This window comes from Acanthochromis polyacanthus, chromosome 8 (assembly GCF_021347895.1).
Source record: "Acanthochromis polyacanthus isolate Apoly-LR-REF ecotype Palm Island chromosome 8, KAUST_Apoly_ChrSc, whole genome shotgun sequence".
Classification (NCBI taxonomy): domain Eukaryota; kingdom Metazoa; phylum Chordata; class Actinopteri; family Pomacentridae; genus Acanthochromis; species Acanthochromis polyacanthus.
This window is the reverse complement of record NC_067120.1, coordinates 6,156,994-6,178,036: the sequence shown is the minus strand read 5'-3', so window position 1 is coordinate 6,178,036 and position 21,043 is coordinate 6,156,994. Positions and strand designations below refer to the sequence as shown.

Genomic DNA, 21,043 nt, shown 5'->3' with positions numbered 1-21,043 from the left:
GAGTCCAGCGTCATTATCTGGTGTTTCCAGTGGCTCACAGTTTAACCAAGTACAGAAATGACAACTTCTCTCACAGTTCCACCATTTTTTTGAATGCATTTAACTCATTGTAATTCGGTTTTGTTTTTACATTGTTTGTGTAATGTATACTGTCTGCTTTCCATATCAACCCAGCATATAAACCCAGATGGCTTTTGCACAACTAAATCTTTATTATGCGTGAGTCTCTCATCTAAGCTTTGTCTGTCTGGTAGAACAGACTCCAGACTTTGCAATAAACCTGTTTAGACAAAATAATAAGTAGCTGAGAAAATGAATTATTAAATTTCCAGATAGAGTCATACTCACAAGATCTGAGTCAGGAATTTATATTACTTCAAATGTACAGAATACAGTCGATAAAAAGATCATCGCGGGCAACTTCGCAAATAGCTAAATGTATGACAACAAATAAGAAAATTGAAGAGTTTCTTAAAAAAACAACAGACTAGCATAATTTCATCCTGAGAAATGTTTTCCAGTTTTACAGCAAATAGCATGAAATTAGTCTTACTCTATAAACGTTTGCATATTTTAATATAATAAAGGAACAAACAAATAGTTTGTCCTGTAGGGGGTGGGATAATATCCGTTGGGGTAAGGTTAATAATGATTATCTTTGGTTTGATTGTTTTTCTTGTACCTGCGTCGTCACTGCAGGCTCTGCAAGAAAAGAACAACTACATTTCATCGTTACACATTCATCTCTCACTTTAAACTCTGCGTAGCTATCTACTTTAAATAGATTTCTTTCGCTATCTCTTATGTACAGTGTTGAACAAACCACATTGAAATGAACAAACAGACACAGATCCTTCAGATATGCAGCTCATCAGTCATCGTCTAATACTACTGTGGATGATTGTTTTTCTGAACGACACACAGCCATAGTTATACACATCAATTTGAACTTCAAAAGACAGAATATTCTTAAAGGCATGAGAACAGAATAAGGCCTCAACACAATCCTTTGTACGTGCCTTTATGCTGTAACATACATAAGTTATTGGTCGTCTGTAATAACAGTTGCCAAGAAAGGTGGTGGTTTTACTCAGAGGAATGATTTATGACATTAAAGGTAAATATTCCTCCTCAGCATTACAGTATTTCATAAATCTGAATGGTCCTCTTCAGATTTTCAACTGGAATTTAGCCAAATGACAAAAAATATTGTGAAAATCATCAAAAAAAAGGTAACAAGCTCTGCTGATATGTTAGAAATGCCTATAGTTTAAAGCTCTATTAAAAAAGTGGCAAAATGCTACTTTTAAATAGCCATATTAGTTATTATTTCACATCAATACTGAAAACAGATGAAAACGACCTCTGATTGAGCTGCTTTTTAAAAAAATTTTTTGTTATATTCTTAAAAATCCCATAGCTGTAATCAAAAGTTCAAATTTGATCTATTATTTGAACTAAATACAAATCTCAAAAAAGTGTAGAAAATTGTGTCGTTTTTTTGAAATGTAAAGTACAGCGGGGAGTATTACAAAATGACTAAGTTCTCCTAGTGCTGCAAAAGTGTGCCAGATAAAGAAGAACATCACTTCCACTCATGGCAAAGCATTGCATGTTGAAGAATACATTGTTGAATGGCATACTAACTCTTTGGAGATGCAGGTTGTGGTCACTGGTCGGTGCCATACGCAGCATTTCTTCAAGGAGGAACATGATTCAGGTGAATTGAACGAATGAGAAATGAATCATTGACTTTGTGAATGATTACGCTGCAGTACGGTCATGATCCCAGCAGAGGGAGCCAACACTCAAGCTCAGTCCCTCAGGAAGAGCTCATCTCAGTCCAGTGCTTCAGTAAGCTGACATGTTTCAGCGAGTTGAGGACACGTCCAGTCCTTGTTGAATCTCCTCAAGCAGGTCTTTGTTGTGGGCTGTTCTGGTCTCGTACAGTCTCCCAGCCTGGTCCTCTAATCCTGCAGTCTCTAAGTCTAAGTATCATCAGTCTACAAGAGAGTGACTACTGCTGGTCCGACTCCTCCCTGGAGCTGCAACTCGGCTGTGAGCCTGAGGCCACAGTTCTGGGTGTGGAGGGTGCAGATGGATGAGCCGTGGAGTGAGTCAGAGGCTCCTGTGGGCCCTCGTACTGAGGAAGCTCACCCTCTGAAGGAAGTTCTCCATCCGGGAGGTAAGGAGGAGGAGGAAGATCAAACCAGGGTGGTCGACTTAGGGAAAAACAGAAGAAACACATGTTATGGTCATGAGTTTTTACATAAGGATTGTGCAATCAGTATTGTTTTGACTGGGACCAAGAACAAGTAAGGACTGAGGATGTGCTTGTGTTATGTACTTTATATGTACTTTTAATTCATTATTAGACTCAATTGGGTTTTCTCAACATGTAAATAAACCAACTCATAGTTTTAATCACACTCTTGACCTTGTCCTGACTTGTGGCATAGAAATTGAAGAGTTAACAGTATTTCCCCAGAACCCTCTTCTTTCTGACCATTTTATGATAACATTTCAATTTAAAGTAAAGGATTGTATAGCAGCTGAGAACAAATATCATTACAGTAGGTGTTTGTCTGACAATTCAGTATCTAAATTTAAGGAAATAATACCCTCACTGTTTACTTCAGCAACATTTACTGATAAATCAGAAGGCAATTATTATTATTTTACCCCCACAGAAGTGGATTATTTTGTTAATAATGCTTCAGCCTCACTGCGTACAACTCTTGATAGTGTTGCACCTGTAAAAAAGAAAGTTATATCTCAGAGAAGACTTGCTCCTTGGTATAATTCCCAGCTGCGGACTTTAAAGCAGGCATCCCGAAAGCTGGAAAGAAAGTGGTATTCCACTAATTCAGAGGAAGTGTATGTGGCTTGGAAAAATAGTCTAGTAATCTATAAAAAAGCTCTTCGTAATGCCAGGACAACTTATTATTCATCTTTAATAGATGAGAACAAGAACACTTTAGCACTGTAGCCAGGCTGACAAAGAGTCAGAGCTCTGTTGAACCTTGTATTCCTTTAGCTTTAACCAGTAACGACTTCATGAGCTTCTTTACACATAAAATAGTTATGATTAGAGATAAAATTAATCTGGCCCTTCCTACAAATGTCACAGATGCTTTTGAATTGGCTGTTAGACCTGATGAATCTTTAGAATTCTTCACTCCTATATGTCTCTCTGAACTAATTTCAACAGTTTCTACATCCAAACCATCAACATGTCTTTTAGATCCTATCCCAACTAGACTCTTCAAGGAGATTTTACCTTTAATTAATTCTTCAATGTTAGATCTGATTAATCTCTCTCTAGTAACAGGCTATGTACCACAGGCTTTTAAGGTTGCTGTCATCAAACCTTTGCTTAAAAAGCCCACTTTAGATCCAGATGTGTTAGCTAACTATAGACCGATATCCAACCTACCATTTCTCTCTAAAATTCTGGAAAGAACAGTTGCAAATCAATTATGCGAACACTTACAAAGGAATAATTTGTTTGAAATGTTTCAGTCAGGCTTCAGAGTGCATCATAGCACAGAAACAGCTCTAGTGAAAGTTACTAATGACCTTCTCATAGCATCAGATAATGGACTAGTCTCTATACTTGTTTTGTTAGATCTTAGTGCAGCGTTTGACACAATCGACCACAACATTTTATTACAGCGTCTAGAACATTCAATTGGCATTAAAGGGACAGCACTGGACTGGTTTAAATCCTACTTATCAGATAGGTTCCAGTTTGTGCATGTCAGCAATAACTCTTCTGAGCATACTAAAGTTAATCATGGAGTTCCTCAGGGTTCTGTCTTAGGACCGATACTTTTCACATTATACATGCTTCCTTTAGGCAATATTATTAGGAAGCATTGTATTAACTTCCATTGTTATGCAGATGACACACAATTGTATTTATCTATGAAGCCAGATGAAACTGATCAGTTAGCTAGACTGCAAGATTGTCTTAAGGACATTAAAACCTGGATGACTTTTAACTTCCTACTGCTAAATTCAGACAAAACTGAAGTCATTGTATTTGGCCCCAAACATCTTAGAAACTCGCTTTCAAAGCAAATAGTTACTCTGGATGGCATCACATTGGCCTCCAGTACTACTGTGAGGAATCTTGGAGTTATTTTTGACCAGGACATGTCCTTTAACTCACACATAAAGCAAGTCTGTAGGACTTCCTTTTTTCACCTGCGTAATATTGTAAAAATCAGGAACATTCTGTCTCAGAGTGATGCAGAAAAATTAGTTCATGCTTTTGTTACTTCCAGGCTTGACTATTGCAATTCCTTATTATCGGGTTGTCCAAATAGCTCTCTCAAACATCTACAGTTGATCCAAAACGCTGCTGCGAGAGTACTGACAGGAGTTAGCAAAAGAGATCATATTTCCCCTATACTTGCCTCTCTTCACTGGCTTCCTGTTAAATCCAGAATAGAATTTAAAATCCTTCTTCTGACATATAAAGCTCTTAATAACCAATCTCCATCATATCTTAAAGATCTGATAGTACCTTATTATCCTAGTAGAACTCTTCGCTCTCAAGCTGCAGGCTTACTTGTTGTTCCTAGAATTTCTAAAAGTAGAATGGGAGGCAGAGCCTTCAGTTATCAGGCGCCTCTCCTGTGGAACCTGCTCCCAGTTTGGGTTCGGGAGGCAGACACCCTCTCTATTTTTAAGACCAGGCTTAAAACGTTCCTTTTGACAAATCTTATAGTTGGGGCTGACTGGGTGACCCACAGGGGTTCGGCTTGTGTCTTCATTTGCACAGCTGACTCCTTCTTGGACGTCCCTTCGTTCTGCCTCTAGTCATGCTGCTATAGGCCTATAGGCTGCTGGGGGACTTTTCTTGACGCACTGAGCCCTTCTCTATCTACCTTTACATTTAATATGTATACCGTTATTGCAGTACATTCACTCTGTTTCCCCCTGTGCTATTTCTCCGAGTGTCCCTGGTCCCAGAGCTGGATGCTTCAGATCTGCGGTTGATGTTCCACCAGCTGGTCCAGTCTCCACCATGTCCACTGTGGGATGCTGTTGCTGACCTTCCTCCAGCCCTCTGCTTCCAACTCCCTTTTTCCACCAGTCAACTCTGCATTGCCTTCACTATACTGTTATGCTAACTTACATACTGTTTGAATTTTACTGCTAGCTATATATGGAGTATGTTTAATGTCAGAGCCGTACATCATAAGAGTAAATTATGAGTCAGTTTTCAATGTTAGCTTATACTTTGTCTGTGTCACATATCCTGTCATGCATGTATCCAAATGTGTGTTGTGTTTTCCTTGCTTTCCCACCCCTCCCTCTTCTCCCATCCCTCCCCTTTGCCCTCTTCTGTCCTTCTCAACCCGCCCGGCCAGCAGGCAGATGGGTCCCCCCTATATAGAGCCGGGTTCTGCTCGAGGTTTCTTCCCTGTTAAAAGGGTGTTTTTCCTTGCCACTGTCGCCTTTGGGCTTGCTCTGGGGGTCAGGCATTTGGGTTCTGTAAAGCGTCTTGAGACGATTTGACTGTAATTGACGCTATATAAATAAAATTGAATTGAATTGAATTGAATTGAATTGAATTCTACACTGTGCAAACTTGGAGACCACTGTAGCAGTTTTTAGACTTTTGTGCATGTCCCCACTGCAAGAACTGCTTCTCTTTCAGGGCCATTTTTGGGGAAAGAAAAAGTTATTCCAGGATAGATACTTCTGAGCATCCATAAAAAACTGCTGGATGTTGACTGGCTCTCTCCAGCTCTCAATGTCCTCGTCAAGTAGCAGTTTTCTCCGCCATCAGCAACTTAAAATTCATTCTTTAAGCTAATATAACAAACCCACCACTATTCCATTTCCTGTGTGCTCACAAAAGTGGACTTGCATCCAGTAACTATTATAACAACTACTATTAAAGGAATAGATGATTTTTACTAGCAAATTACATAAAAGCACAAGTGAAGCAGTGGCTAACAGATATTTCTGAGAGTGAGTAGATTACATTTTGCCAGAAGGACAACTTTCAGCACCTATGTTTCTACTTTTGCTTTAGTCATTGTTTACGGTGAAGCTCTGTGGCCTCAGACAATGTAATAATATTATAAATGCATATCCAGCTGTTAGAATCATTACTCCTCTAACCTGACATCCAGAACAGCTTGTGAGTACGATGGAGGTGAGTCCATGGCGAGTCCGGAGGGATAAAGGGTACCAGACAGCAGCTGGAGCGCTTGAGGAGTTGAGCTATACTGTCCTGCTGCAGTGGAGGATCCGGAGGAGGGGCCTCCAGGATGCATGTGGCCCCGATCCAAGATTACCAGACGGGACAGCAGCAGGGGCTGGTGGTGATGGTGGTGATGTGAGCTCCCTCTTACACCTCTGGGCAGCAGAACGCTCCGTTTCCTCTGATGATGGAGGACCAAGGCCAGCAGGGCCACCACCAGGACAAAGATAACGGCACTGCCGATGACGGCGTAGGTGATGCTGGGGTAGTATCGCAGGCGATAGTCCAGTGTCACAAAGTCCTGGTCGGGAGATTCTGTGTGGGGAGAGGAAGGAGATGAAGAGCAAATTGAAGGATGGATGGGTAAAGGGAGGACGAGTGGCGGCGAGGGACTCAACAGAGAGGATGGGAGGATGGAGAGGAGGAAGAGGGACACAATTTAAGAGAATAGGAGGTTGAGAAACAGGAAGATGAGCTGTGGAGTTGCAGAGCCAGGAGACAGGCATGAATATCAAGGAGTAAATTGTTTTCAGGCTCATTTTAAAATGTATTCTGTCTGATTCAATGGAAACAGCCTCTCCTGGAGATGAGATCTCTACATAATAAGCATAACAGCGGTCAGACTCTCCCCAAGAGCTCCAAGAGACGATGAAAAACAAGCAACCCTCACCAGTGCAGAGGCCACTTCTGAACCCCCTGTTCGTAAGTTGCTAGCCCACTATTAAGCATGAAAGCAAGAGAAAGAACAGAGGGGCTAAATAATTCTTTGTGAGGGCAAAACAGCTTTCAGCATTTTGAAGATGAAATGCAACACGAGTCCCTGTGAGTTGAAGATGAGAGAAGGCAGAGGAACACCAGGGGCCGTCACACACTAACTAATGTTTGTCACGGGGAAGGAGCAAGTTTGCAAACTGCTGAGGAGTCCAGGGAACTTAATGTTCACGATGAGAGCTGTGGCCAGCAGTTACAAACCCAGAGCAGCCAACTCACTGCCTGGAATGAGGAAGGGAACTACTGTAGTGCCAGAGAGCACTGCAGCTTATTATTCCAGATAGGATGAGGGAATAGCACTTAAGCATTTCCGCTGACTGATATTACAGTGTGAGACTTTCAATCAGGCACCAGGGATGAGGCTCATGTAAATGGTGTTTCAGCTCACCGGCTGACAGTACTGTTGTATTAAGGAGAGAGAGAGAGAGAGAGAGAGAGAGAGAGAGAGAGAGAGTGGAAGGAATCCTATTCACTATAGTGGTGCAGAATGGATGTGCTAATGAGGAATGAGCTACATAAAAGTACTTTACAGTTGCTGTTTCAGTTCGAATTACACTAATGCCTCAGGGGGCAGTAAACATCAAACCTCTGTGTGCCTCGTAAAAAAGTTCAAAACACTTTCCATGAACAGTGTTCGAGGATTCCGTGTTGCTACTTAAGAGACCGTGTGCATTAAAGTCTAATATCCTAAAAAAGAGAAAAAAAACCCCATTAACCCCTCTGTCCACTAGCCATCATTCAGACAGTTGAGGATATTGCCCGAAAAGCTTGCCAGGAAATGACCATTACAAGATATCTTGAGGTTGAATCAATAGTCTGAAAATGCTTCCATCTGTAAGGATTAGATCCCCAGAAACTGCAAAGCAGGCAAGGCTTTCTGGAGCTTTTTGAAGTATTCCAGGCTTATATGGACTTACAGGCTCTTGGGGGATATTGTGTTTAGCACAGCATAGAGATTCCCTCCACATTTACAAGGTAGAGCTACACAGTCTCAGAGAATCAAACTGAATGTGCAGAGCTCTGCAAAAAGTCAACCAATGTGACCCTTTCATAGCAAGTTATAGTTCCGATTTGGAAAGCCATACCAACTAAAAATGCTTATAAAAGTGAAATCCACTTTGTGATTGAAACTAGATCCATTTATATACTGTTTATATGCACTGGAACTCACATAATGCACTGACAGAGGCTCCGGTGTGTACTTAAAGGGAAAATATCACTTTTTTGTGAAGGGCACAGCAACTAGTTAGTTTGGTTTACACACACAACAGACACCTTAGAACACACTTGTGTGTTGCTGAGGTCTATGAGACCTCCCAAAATAATGTTGTTGCAGTGAAATTCTCAGAAGGGACTAATAAAAATATCTGCACCTGACCAACAAAACACCTGTTGCACTTTACTGCATTGGTTTTAAAGTAAAAATTAGCCAAGATCAAACTTTAATGGGGATTTGGTGAACTTTGTCAGAGGCAGGCTAGCTGTTTCCATTCATTATGCTAAGCTAAACTAACTGGATGCTGGCTGCAGTCCTCTTTTTACTTTATTTTCTTGTAAATAAAGTGCTGGAGGTTATCAATGGTCAATATTTGTAGTATTATGTGTGTGGACAGACCAACAAGCTATCAAAAGTGTGCCGCTTTGAGCTTGTTTTCTCTTTCTTCCAGACACCATGCTGGCTGTTTCCTCTGTCTACCTGACCTTGAAGGCCTGGGGGAGCTTCTGCAGTGTGTGTGTGTCTAGGTGCGCTCACACATAGTCTTGAATTCCCAACAACAACCAACCTGGCATACAGCCCATTTATGTGCCAGTGTGTAGTGAAGGGCCCCATGCCTTAATTAAATCTAATCTAATTCAGATGCTCCACCCGCCCACAGCCCCATCCAGGCCCCAGCCAATAAAACAAGCCCCCTTGACCCCTCCCTTGTGATTTAAAATTGGCCAGTCCTTCACACTACCAATTAATTATGAACTGGACTCTCAGCAGAGAAAGACGAAAACAAAGGAATTATTTCCATAATTGCCTTAGTAAAAAAAAGAAAAAGTACAAATAAAGAGAGCCCACCACTGCCAACCTATACTGCCTATCAGGTTTCAGTGCGGTCCTCTGGGAGCAGAGAGAAACACACACAAAAGGAACTCATAATACTGTAACATTAACAATGGGAGCCTCTTCGGTACATTAGCGATAGAGGCCTGAAAGGCTGTTTCAAATCACACTGGAGATGAAAAGACAGGGGGGAAAAGAGAGAGAGATTGAAGCAGCCTCTCTTTCTGTCAGAGCAGAGAGGTCCTCTGTGTGCCTGCCTCCCCTGCTGAGTGTGTGATTGAGCTCTGCATTCTTTATTTCAGGCCATTTTGTGCTGTTAGTTGTGGTTACGGCACAAAGACAGGTGTGATCATCACATGCAAAAATAAGCGAGCAGGTCTCAAAATAACAATGGTAATTGCAGTTCAAAGGAAAGGAATCCTAATCACACTCCGGTACCCTACAAACACATTCACACTTTATAATCCCATTCATAGCAGCACTCAGGAAATAGCGATTAACTTTTATCTGTAAGCCTTGCTGGTGGCTACCTCCAAAGTTAATTTCGGTAAAGAATGAACATCAAAGTGTTGGACACCTGAGCTGATCTCAGATGTTGTGTTTAATGTACATCAAAGAAAACGCCACACTTTCATAACTCTGGTGCAGTTTTTTACCTGACATTTTCAGTATCATGCAAACGTTCAACGCATCTAAGGTGCGAAAGGTGTGTCTTGGCAATCAGATATCTCCTCTACAGCAGGACAACAACCGTAACTATCTTCAGTGGCAAACACAACAAGTAGTTCTAATGGCATGAGCCCTGCAGAGCTCTGAATTCATGATCATCTAGTTCAGGGGTCGGCAACCTTTAACACTCAAAGAGCCATTTCGATCCGTTTCCCACAGAAAAGAAAACACCGGGAGCCGCAAAATCCTTTTGGCATTTAAAATGAAGACAACACTGCATATATCGCTTTTTTTTTTTTTTTTTTTACTTCTATGCCCTTGCTAATCAGTCGTGATTAATTAATTACAAAGCCTCTAATTAGATTCATTTTTTTAAATTGTGTCCTACCACTAATATTTATCTTACCTGGTTAATGTCATTTTTGCTCTTGGACCTCATATGTTACGTAATGTTAGCTGGAAATCAATATTTTGCGAATGTCTATTTAACTTGTAAAATCTATTTATCTATTTATCTTGAGCTACTAACTTTTCTCCGGTAAGTCGCTGCCCTATTTTCCAAGACGACACTCCTCTGACTCTCTGACCTGCTGCCGTGTTCTTGCGAGTAATGTGTATCACCCTATCACGAGTACTTTTGACTCAAAGACAAGACGTGTCTTTCTTGGAGTGGAGCTTTAATATACAGGCTTGCCATTCTTGAGTACAAAACGATGTGAAACTACAGGTGTTGCTTCTCCATCTCCTCTGCATCAACCTTGCGCTCTCATGTCCCAGCCAGGGGAAAACCCCAGCAGCACATCCGGTGGAGTGACACGTCAAAATAAGAGCGGTAATTTCACAATAAAACTCTATATTAAAATGCATTGAAACGCGCCTGAAAGGCAGAACAATTTATTTTCCAAAGTTACAGGGAGCCACAACAGAGGGCCGAAAGAGCCGCATGCGGCTCCGGAGCCGCGGGTTGCCGACCCCTGATCTAGTTGGTCTGCGAATACGTGAATAGACCAAATCAATGGAAATGCCTAAATCTACAGAAGAAATGCCTCAAGATCTCTAAATTTGGAACGATCCACTTGCCAAGTTCTCTAAAAACCTGTGTGAAAGAGCACAAGGACGGCAGAGGGTGGTGTCATCGAACATTGATGTGCTTTTTGTGTGTACTGTGATTACATTAATGGATACATAAAATCTACTCAGATATGATTCAAATCTTTTTTTTAAACTTTTTTTAAAAACAATTTTTATTCATCAATCTGCAAGATTCAGCACAAAGTAGCACAATTCACAGATTATATTCTTACAGATTCATGTTTTTTCTTTTTTTCCCCCACTAAACAACAATTGCCCCTCCCTCTCCCTCCCCACAACCATTCATTCCCTACCCACAGAAACAGAAAATAGATAAAGTAGATAATGTAAAATGATAGGAAGGAAAAGCGATTATACCTCCAGGCCACTACCACTAGTGCTATTACGACCTGCACAGTCACCCAGCATGTAATTCTCAACCTGTTTACATCTATTGGTTATGTGTCTGGGACCCTAGTCTCATGTAATGGACTGTAATGTTCCAAAATGGAAGATGAGAGGTTGCCAGTGTTTGTAAAATTTTTCCAATAGGCCACGGACAGCAAATTTAATTTTTTCTTACTTCAGAAATGACACTAAGTTATGAAGCCAAGAGAAGTTTGAGGGAGATGATCGATTTTTCCATAGAAGGAGAACATTTGTACAGTTCTGTATGTCCGATAAGCATCTCTAACTTTGTACTTGGTTTGTTTGCTGGAAACGTCATGATTAAAGTTGAACATCAAAGTTCACTACAAGCTTTTCAAACTTAACTTGAAAGGCTCAAATACGTCCGTGCTGTCAACCAACGGCAAAGTTGGGGGTAAAGACCAAAATGAAGACATTTCCCATTAAATTTCATAGATATCCTGTCTGGATTTATAGAAGAAAAAAAACTCTGCAGTTCTTAAGACCTGCTGTTGCTCGCCATAAGTCAGGATAAAAGTTGGAGTAGATTTGCGATTTTCCAACCACACAAGACGGTTTTACAGTTGCCAGGGGCTATCAAGATCTAACAACAAGTCTAAACAGTTAGCTAAGAGTAATGGATGAATGACAGACATTGATTGATGGCTACAAGTAATGAATAAACTGTTTAAAAAGCTTGTAGTAACAGACCAAGGATTTAAATGCTTTGCTTAAACGCTTTAATGAAACATTTATAACTGGCTAATTAATGCACCATTAGTTAATATTCAGCTTCCACCACACTAAGCGGTAGTCATACAAATACAGATTTTAAAAGGGCTGCACAGATGCACTTGTGTTCCAAATTAATAACCTCACTCTGCAGCTCTCCCAGTGGCACTGGCACCTCTTCCACTGCATCTATGCTGCATTCATAAACTAAACCTTCCATGTGGAGGCTTGGAAAGAGGGGCAAGGTGCAGCCTTTCAAATAGGCCACTTTAATTACATCAGAGTGCCTTCTCTCCACATCTCTCCCCTCCTCTCCCTTCTTGCCTCCACTCTGCCACTCCTAGTGCCTTTTGTTCCTCCCCTCTTGTTTCCCCTCTATTACCTCCCCTGTCCCTCCCCTCTGCTCTGTGCTCCCCTTCTCTCTTCTCTCCTCTGCACTTGCTATTTCACTATGCTCTCCGCATGTCAGTAATTTACCGTGCTGGAGATGACATGTCCCTGGCCTTTATGATATACAACAACTGCACTCAGCTCGGATCATGCACTCAATGGAATGCTTGTTAACAGCAAAAGACAAAAAAAAAATTAAATCTCTCTTTCAATCTTTCTCCACATTCTCTTTCTTTTCCTTTACTCTACCCCACCCCTTCCCCTCTTTCACTGCCTTTTGTCTCTCCTATAGTTTACCACTCCCTTTTTTTGTTGCATTTCATTATCTCCCACCTGCATCAATCTTTTTACCCCTGCACAAGAGGGGAGAATTATAGGGACATAGAGAGGTCAGAGACAGCATAACATTTAAAAGAAGACAAAGAGAAAAAACAGATTCATCCAAAGGGAGAGTGAGGAGGGATGTGCATGGTGTCTTTTGAGGTATCATGTGCACATCGTCTCCTAAAACTAAACTCCACAGACGAAACTCCACACAAGCCTTAAATCTATTATAAGAGACAGAGTCATACAGACTCCCCGCTGTATGCTTTCACTACCAAGAGCCTTTTCCTTTTTGCCTGGATATCTTTGTGCTATTCCTTCAAAACCTGGCTAACAAGTCTCATTTTTTGACAGCTTCTTTTTTGCTTCTGCTTTTCCGTGAAAAAAGGGGACTAAAACAAGTACCGGGGTGCTCAAGGATTCATGAGTTCATACCAGGTAAAACTGACTGAATGGAATGTTGTTATCAGTGTGCTGTAGCTAATCATGGATGACAGTAACCTGGCGTGATCCAAAAGCTGTAATACTGTTTGTGCTGTCACAGTCATGCAACACGTGGAAACAATAACTGTCACGACTCAGGAAATCACGATCAACATTTTCGTGGCAACTAGAAGGTGTGCAGCTGCGATTTCTCCACGGCCTGCAATCAGAGAACGAAATATCACATTCTGTTTCAGTCAGCAATCTAAGATGAGCCAACCTTTATGTCAAGGATCATCAACGGTGATGAAAAGTGGGTCTGCAACAACCACTGCTGAGAAAAAAAAGGAAATTTTCACATGGGAAGAGTTTCCAGAACCAGACAGGGTGCATCAGGTCGCATTGTGTTTTTTCCAATCTTCATGTGGTCGGACTGTCAAAGCAGAGTTTTTCCATAACACCCTGAGCTGTCTGAAGAAGAACACTTGGTGCAAACAAGCTGAATTGTGGCCCAATAGCATGCAGGTGCTCGAGTGCGCCATGTTCCCGGTTACAACACGGTGATTATGTACAGTTATGTACAATTCTTTGGCCACTAGAACGTCATTTGCCACCTGCCCTGCTTGCTAGATTTGCTTCGCTGTGACTTTTTATTCTTCCTCAAAAGTATAATCAAGTTCAAGAGCCTGTGTTTTGATGCAGTTTAAGATATTCAGCACCCTATGGAGAAGTTGCACGGCATGTTTACAAAATGGGACCTCCAGGGATTGCTGTATCTCTGCACTTTGATGACAAAGGCAACACAGTTTAATTCAGATATATTTAGATTTTCATCAACCCAGTCTCAGAACTTTTTGATCTTCCCTGTATATTGTAGTACAAGCAAATGGCAGATAAGTAACAGGAAATGCCAACATTTTAAAACAAATTAGCCCTTACGTTATGTATTCTGTTGAATCACAGCTGAATTTACTTTGCAGTTGTAAAATATTGAGCCGTGTGCATCTCTTTTTAACGCCGCAGTGAAACAAAAGAGCATCCTCAGTCATGTTACATAAATCCCACTGGAACTAAATCTGCTGGTGGGGTTTAGTTACAACTGGTTGCCCCTGAGTTCAAGATGAGAGATCATAAATATCTCAGTGTGTTTCTTTCTGTATTATTGTAAGGTCTTGACTATTACTATGTGGAATGCCAAGAGATGACCTATGTTGGGGGAAAAAATAGTTAAACTGAATCCTACAGTGAGAGAAAAGAAATGGATTTTGATATTAATTATTGTAAAGATATTTTTGATATATAATATATTTAATTAGTGAATGTGAGTGTGATTGATTGTCTCCCCCATGACCCTAGTGAGGATAGAGCGGTGTATAGAGAATGGATGGATGGATGAATATATTTAATTACTGTGTTTTTAATTAATAAGGGGGTTTTATCAATATGCTTGGTTCAACTTTGTTTATGATATATGCTAAATATATGGTATACGCTAGGAAATGACTCAACTTTTTGAAAAGGTCTTGAATATTAATTGGTAATATTGTCATAAATCCAATATCTGTCAGGCTCTGGTACAAATTTATTCTCTTGTTTTCATTCATTCTGAGGGTCAAAAATGTAAACCCTAAAATTTAAGTAGCATATAATTCAAAAAAGAACTCAAAAGTTGGTAGCTATTGTAGTTACATGTCTGTATGGTTCACCCATGGACACCACATTGTAAAATATGACCATCTAAACACCATGCCAAAATTTAAACTATAATGTCACACAGCCTATGAGCAACAGGGGAGAAAGCTTTCATCAAATATCTTCTTTAGCCGAAAATAAATGAAAACAGAAATCCCCTAAAAGATGTTACAGAACAGGCTGAGACAGAATACTGGTGCACATGCCCATGAACACAGAAAATTGTATGTAGCTACTGAAGCACAGTGAGGGCCAGTGTTAGTGCACAATAGGCTATTGAGGATGCTGTGATTAAAACAAGCTCCGAAGCTCCCTTTTGTGTGTCTTTCATCAAACCACGCTCCAGATCAGCAGCAGACATGCCGTTAGGTTGCTGAGATACAAGTTTCTTCTTTTTTTTTTCTTCATGGAGCCCTCTGCTTCATCTTGATTGGCTACCTGACACTGAATAACACTAACTAAACACTGTCAGAATACGCTGATCTGAAGATGAATGAGCCAAAATAAAAAGAAGAAAGAAAAGAAATCGGGCTAATAAAAGACTCCACATATCTTAATTGCCACACTTAAAAAGCCTGTATAAAGGGAATGGAGATATTTCGCCCCTCTGGCTCATTCCTGAGGGAAAACATAGGGGTTGCACAGATGTGCTGTACTTTCCCTGTGCACCAGGACTCATTCCACATTCACAAAGTCCCAGCTTTAAAAAGAGTCTAAAGAAATGTGGAGGGCGGGTGGAGGGGTGGGGGTAATCATCCTCTGGCTTCAGCATTCCAGGGTTTTTGCTGCCATGTGTCGCTTCCTTCAAATGCTGGGTCACAGCGGTGCTTTCACTTCTTGCATGGATGCTTTTTGCGATGCAGGTGTGGGACTGTTGGTTCATTATGGAAGCAATGTTGTCACAATTACGCCCATGGTGACAAAATGATAAAATAAGATGATGAGGAAAAGAGAAAAGAAGAGAAGAAGATGGAGGAGAAACCACTAGGGGGCAGGCAGTTCACATTTTTACCTGCTGTACCCAAACACACATTATCAGTTAGTATTGGGCGGGCATTCAGAGTTGGGGGAGGGCGTGCATTGGGTTGGAAAGTGTGGGGAGGGGGGTGTATGCCATCTGGCTTCCAACATACTCACAAATAGATGCACACTAACACACAACCCCTAAATACACACACCGGTCTGAAACACGCATCCATGAGCTTACTGTAAGATAACCAGAAATAAAGTTGTAGTGAACACATACACCCGCACATTTGTAGATAATCTATGTCAGATCCTCATACGGGTAAAAAGAAGAAAAAAAACAGCGATGCAAACAAAATACCAGAAATCCTTTCAACCCGGTCCAAAGCGAGCTAACTAAACCCATGCCACATGGTGGAGAAATCAGATAAATAAATAAAAATGTGGGGGAAATCTACAAACAGCCACTTGCGGGCTCTTTGGTGCACCATGCCTTTACTCTGTCCAGACTCCACAGCCAGCAGAGTGGAATCGAGAGAGCAAGAAAACAAACTCTTAAAGTGACTGTGGTGGCTGGGGTCTCAATAAATGTAAGATTATAAGACCATTCTGCTTGTTCGGTCTTTCTGACCCAGTTTACACCTTCAATTACACCAAGATCGTCATTACGCTGCATTTACTGCTAGCAGCTTTCCATTTTGGCTTGCATTCTGTGTTTCTATTTGGTTGCATTTTCTGTGCACAAAAAGCCTGGGCTGCACAGTGGAATGGTGGTTAGCACTGTCGCCTTGCAGCTAGAAGATCCCCGGTTTGCGTCCCGACCTTGCAGGGATCTTTCTGCATGGAGTTTGCATGTTCTCCCTGTGCATGTGAGGGTTTTCTCTGGGTTCTTCGGCTTCTTCCCATGGTCCAAAAACATGCTGAGGTTAACTGGTGATTCTAAATTGTCCGTAGGTGTGAATGTGAGTGTGCTTGCTTGTCTGTATATGTGGCCCTGCAATAGACTGGTGACCTGTCCATGGTGTCCCCTGCCTTCACCCTCAGTCAGCCGGGACAGACTCCAGTCCTGATGACCCTGGTGAGGATTAAGCAGTGTATAGAGGATGGATGGATGGATGGATGGATGGATGGATGGACGGATGGACGGATGGTTGAGGACCTGCATGTCAACAGAAACATGCAGGTGAGTTGGTGATACTGGACACATTTTCTTCTTTCTCTACATGAGGGATTTGTTTTTTTTTTTTTTTGCAGCAACTGTGAATATTTCAATGTTTTCTTGTTGATTTTTCAGACGAGAGGTTTAGCAGCTGAGCAGAGCCTGAGGTGGTTTAATTCCATCCTGTGACACTGTCTCGTACAATCCAATCACTCTGCAATCCAGATCAGCTCCAGTGGTGGTCCGACTGATTCCACCACATGCCGATAGTGTTTGCATTAGATAGCGTGTTAGCACCTTCCATTAACATACGATCTTCTTCATCTAGATAAGACGCCCAGATACGGATCTCACGTTTTAATTCCGTGCAAAAACCGGGTCCATGCCTCACCTCCACGCGAGCTCACGTTTCTTTTTCTTTTTTTCATTTTTAGCCTTGCAATCGAGATGCATGGTGTTTGTTGTGTGTCGTATTTTACAGATGAGACATGTCCACTCGGGCAGCACTGATAAATGGCTTTTGATACAGGCATCCCCTCTAAGAAAGTGTGTAACACTAAGGTATATTTCATCTAGAAGATAGCAGGAAGCATTCGGTGCTATCACTGCATGTTTGACCAAAGTCTGCGCAGGTCCAATATCCTCAAAAAGAGGACATTGGATTTTTCATTAGGTGGCTGCTTGACACAGTGTATTTGCAGCAAATAAAATCCTTTATCACTCTGACCTACTCCCACTACTGCAGCCTTCGGAACAACTACTGCTTTTATGCAATTCATTTCAGGCTGCATGCATTTTCGAGCGAATAAAGAGAGGGTTTAATTTATCCCAGTTCTCAATTGACACACTTAACTTGTGGATTTCAGAATACAAGTGGCTGCTTGTAAAATTGCACTGCGCCGTTTGAAGTCTAATGATTCCAACATTTTCTGCTGAATTTTAGAGTCTTGCTCTCCCAACATCTTAGCAGTGTGCACCCTTTATGTTAGTACCTGATCCTCCTTACTGTCCAGTGTTACACGTTATTGTTTTTATAAACCTTCCCTGCCAACAAACCTCCCCCTGATGGGCTTTGTAAAAATGGATTGATTGAAACTTGCTCTGCCAAGCCAAGGCTAAGAAGCAAAGCATGCTAACTGTACAACAACAGCACTGTTCCAGATCCCCTTTGCATCCCTCTATTAATATTCATGCCCCATGTTGTCACCCTGTTCCTGTTGCTGTGCCCTGTCATGTACTGTATGTCTGTTCTCGTTAGCATGCACAGAGAATGAAGGAATTAATGGGCAGGCTGTTAGTGTGCATGTGTGTTTAGTTCTGTATAAGATCGCCTGCTTTTATTTAGTTTTTTTTTCCACTAAGATCTTGTTCTCGTCTGTCTGGTTTATGGGAGGAGAGTAACGAAAAGTGCATATATATTAGGGTCACACGTGCCTGCATGTGTTTTCGCTATCTGTCTGCATTTTCTTCATTATGTGTGTCTGTGTGTGCGAGTGGCGCTGCAGGGAAAGGGAGGTTTTCATGCTTCATCGGGCCTCTATTTGCCTGTCCTGTAATAACTTGTCTGCTCCATTGCTCGCCACTATCAGACCCCCCCCATAACACTCAGTCACAGCTTACTGTAGACGGCAAAGACGAGCGGAGGGGAGGTGGGCTAGAGTTAATGGATGACTTCAGCATCTGGAGAACATCCGCTGTGGAGGAGAGAGCAGACGGACAGACGGGAAGGACGGGACATGAAGGCAGAAGGGCAAAAGAGATGAGCGACTGATAAATTTGAGAGCAGTTCTTGCATGAGAAGGGTTAAACAGTCGCTGTGAAATAACAGAGACAAGTGTCAGGGTTAAGAAAGCAGCACGGCTAGTAATAGAGCAAGTACTACAACAACTCCAGCAGTTGTAACAACAGTTCAGTATGATTTCAATGCAAACTAGAAAAGCATTCAGAGAGCGCAGACCTCCGCCAAGGATATTGACATTCCCATGGAACATTGTATTCACATACATTTATGTACGATTTAGAACATTTTGGATGACATACTAAACTATGAAGTTTTTGTCACATTTTGGACAACATACGAAAATATGACATTTTACAGAAATTTTGGACGACATACTAAACTCTGACGTTTTTCTCACATTTTAGATCTCATAGTAAACTCTGACGTTTTTCTCACATTTTAGATCTCATAGTAAACTATGACGTTTTTGTCACATTTTGAATGACATAATACTTCAACTTCAACTTCAACTTTATTATTATCCCGTGGGAAATTTGTTTTTCAGCAGCAGGCAGTACAAGATAAACCATAAAACATAAGACATAATACATACAGAGTGCAAGTGAAAAAGGACGACACTTAAACTGTGACTTTTTTGTCACATTTTGGACCACATACTAAACTATGACGTTTTTGTCATTTTTTGGACGACACACTAAACTATGACGTTTTTGTCATTTTTTGGACGACACACTAAACTATGATGTTTTTGTCATTTTTTGGACGACACACTAAACTATGATGTTTTTGTCATTTTTTGGACGACACACTAAACTATGACGTTTTTGTCATTTTTTGGACGACACACTAAACTATGATGTTTTTGTCATTTTTTGGACGACATACTAAACTATGACGTTTTTGTCATTTTTTGGACGACATACTAAACTATGACGTTTTTGTCATTTTTTGGACGACACACTAAACTATGACGTTTTTGTCATTTTTTGGACGACACACTAAACTATGACGTTTTTGTCATTTTTTGGACGACACACTAAACTATGACGTTTTTGTCATTTTTTGGACGACACACTAAACTATGACGTTTTTGTCATTTTTTGGACGACACACTAAACTATGATGTTTTTGTCATTTTTTGGACCACATACTAAACTATGACGTTTTTGTCATTTTTTGGACGACACACTAAACTATGATGTTTTTGTCATTTTTTGGACGACATACTAAACTATGACGTTTTTGTCATTTTTTGGACGACATACTAAACTATGACGTTTTTTCCACATTTTGGACGACATACTAAACTATGACGTTTTTTCCACATTTTGGACGACATACTAAACTATGACGTTTTTTTCTCTCATTTTGGACCACATACTAAACTATGACGTTTTTTCCACATTTTGGACGACATACTAAACTATGACGTTTTTTTCTCTCATTTTGGACCACATACTAAACTATGACGTTTTTGTCATTTTTTGGACCACATACTAAACTATGATGTTTTTTCCACATTTTGGACGACATACTAAACTCTGACGTTTTTTCCACATTTTGGACGACATACTAAACTATGACGTTTTTTTCTCTCATTTTGGACCACATACTAAACTACGACGTTTTTTCCACATTTTGGATGACACACTAAACTATGATGTTTCAGTTACATTTTGGACAACATACCAAACTATGACTCAGAGAGTGCAGATCTCCGCCAAGGATATTGACATTTTCATGGAACATTGTATTCATATACATTTATGTTCGATTTAGAAATTGAAGTATTGTATTGTATTTTCATCGAAACATAACACATATATTTTCATGAACAATTTTATTCCATTCTTAATTAATCAACAGAGAGAGAGGAAAACAGGAAACCCATGCAGTAAAAGATCATGAGCTGGAATTGAACCTGCGTCTCTGACACAGTTCTGTTTATGAATCACCTTCTTAACCAGTTGAGCTATCTGGACACCTTGCTCTAATTTGTTGGACGACATACTAACCTATGATGTTTTTGTCATATTTTGGACCACATACTAAACCACATACTAAAACATACTAAAAAATTCAAAGTGATCCAGAATCCAGGATCCTTTCCAGATTGCCACCAAAATTAAATCAGCTCTTCCTCTTACCATAATCTACATCCCCTGAAAATTTCATCTGAATCTGCCCAGGCGTTTTTGAGTTATCTTGCTAACAGACAGACGGACACACAAACGCCGGGTGTCACATAACCTCCTTGGCGGAGGTAATTACAGTCACTACCTTACTACAGGGATAATATTAGTACAATAATGATGCTACAAAGCTTGGGACAACCGCGCTGTGCATTTCTTACAATTGTTGACTGTAATTGGTTCTCATTTTGTGTGATTTTATAGCTCTACATTTGAAAGTTGTTTAAATGGG

General features: G+C 40.7%; 1 protein-coding gene and 1 long non-coding RNA gene across 2 annotated transcripts in view; one reads left to right on the top strand and one right to left on the bottom strand.

Moving 5' to 3' along the window:
* Positions 1-352: 352 nt before the first annotated feature.
* Positions 353-21,043, bottom strand: part of ldlrad3 (low density lipoprotein receptor class A domain containing 3) — a 98,782-nt gene continuing 78,091 nt past the window's right edge. The window contains exons 5-6 of the mRNA XM_022189961.2: positions 6,142-6,538; positions 353-2,222 (exon numbers count right to left, since the gene is read on the bottom strand). Of these exons, the coding sequence (XP_022045653.1) occupies positions 2,018-2,222; positions 6,142-6,538 (602 nt within the window). The 3' untranslated portion in view covers positions 353-2,017. The remainder of the gene's footprint in view (positions 2,223-6,141; positions 6,539-21,043) is intronic.
* On the top strand, positions 2,063-5,575 carry LOC127535200 (uncharacterized). The gene is made up of 2 exons (XR_007943868.1): positions 2,063-2,185; positions 4,966-5,575. It is a non-coding gene; the product is annotated as an uncharacterized LOC127535200 (long non-coding RNA).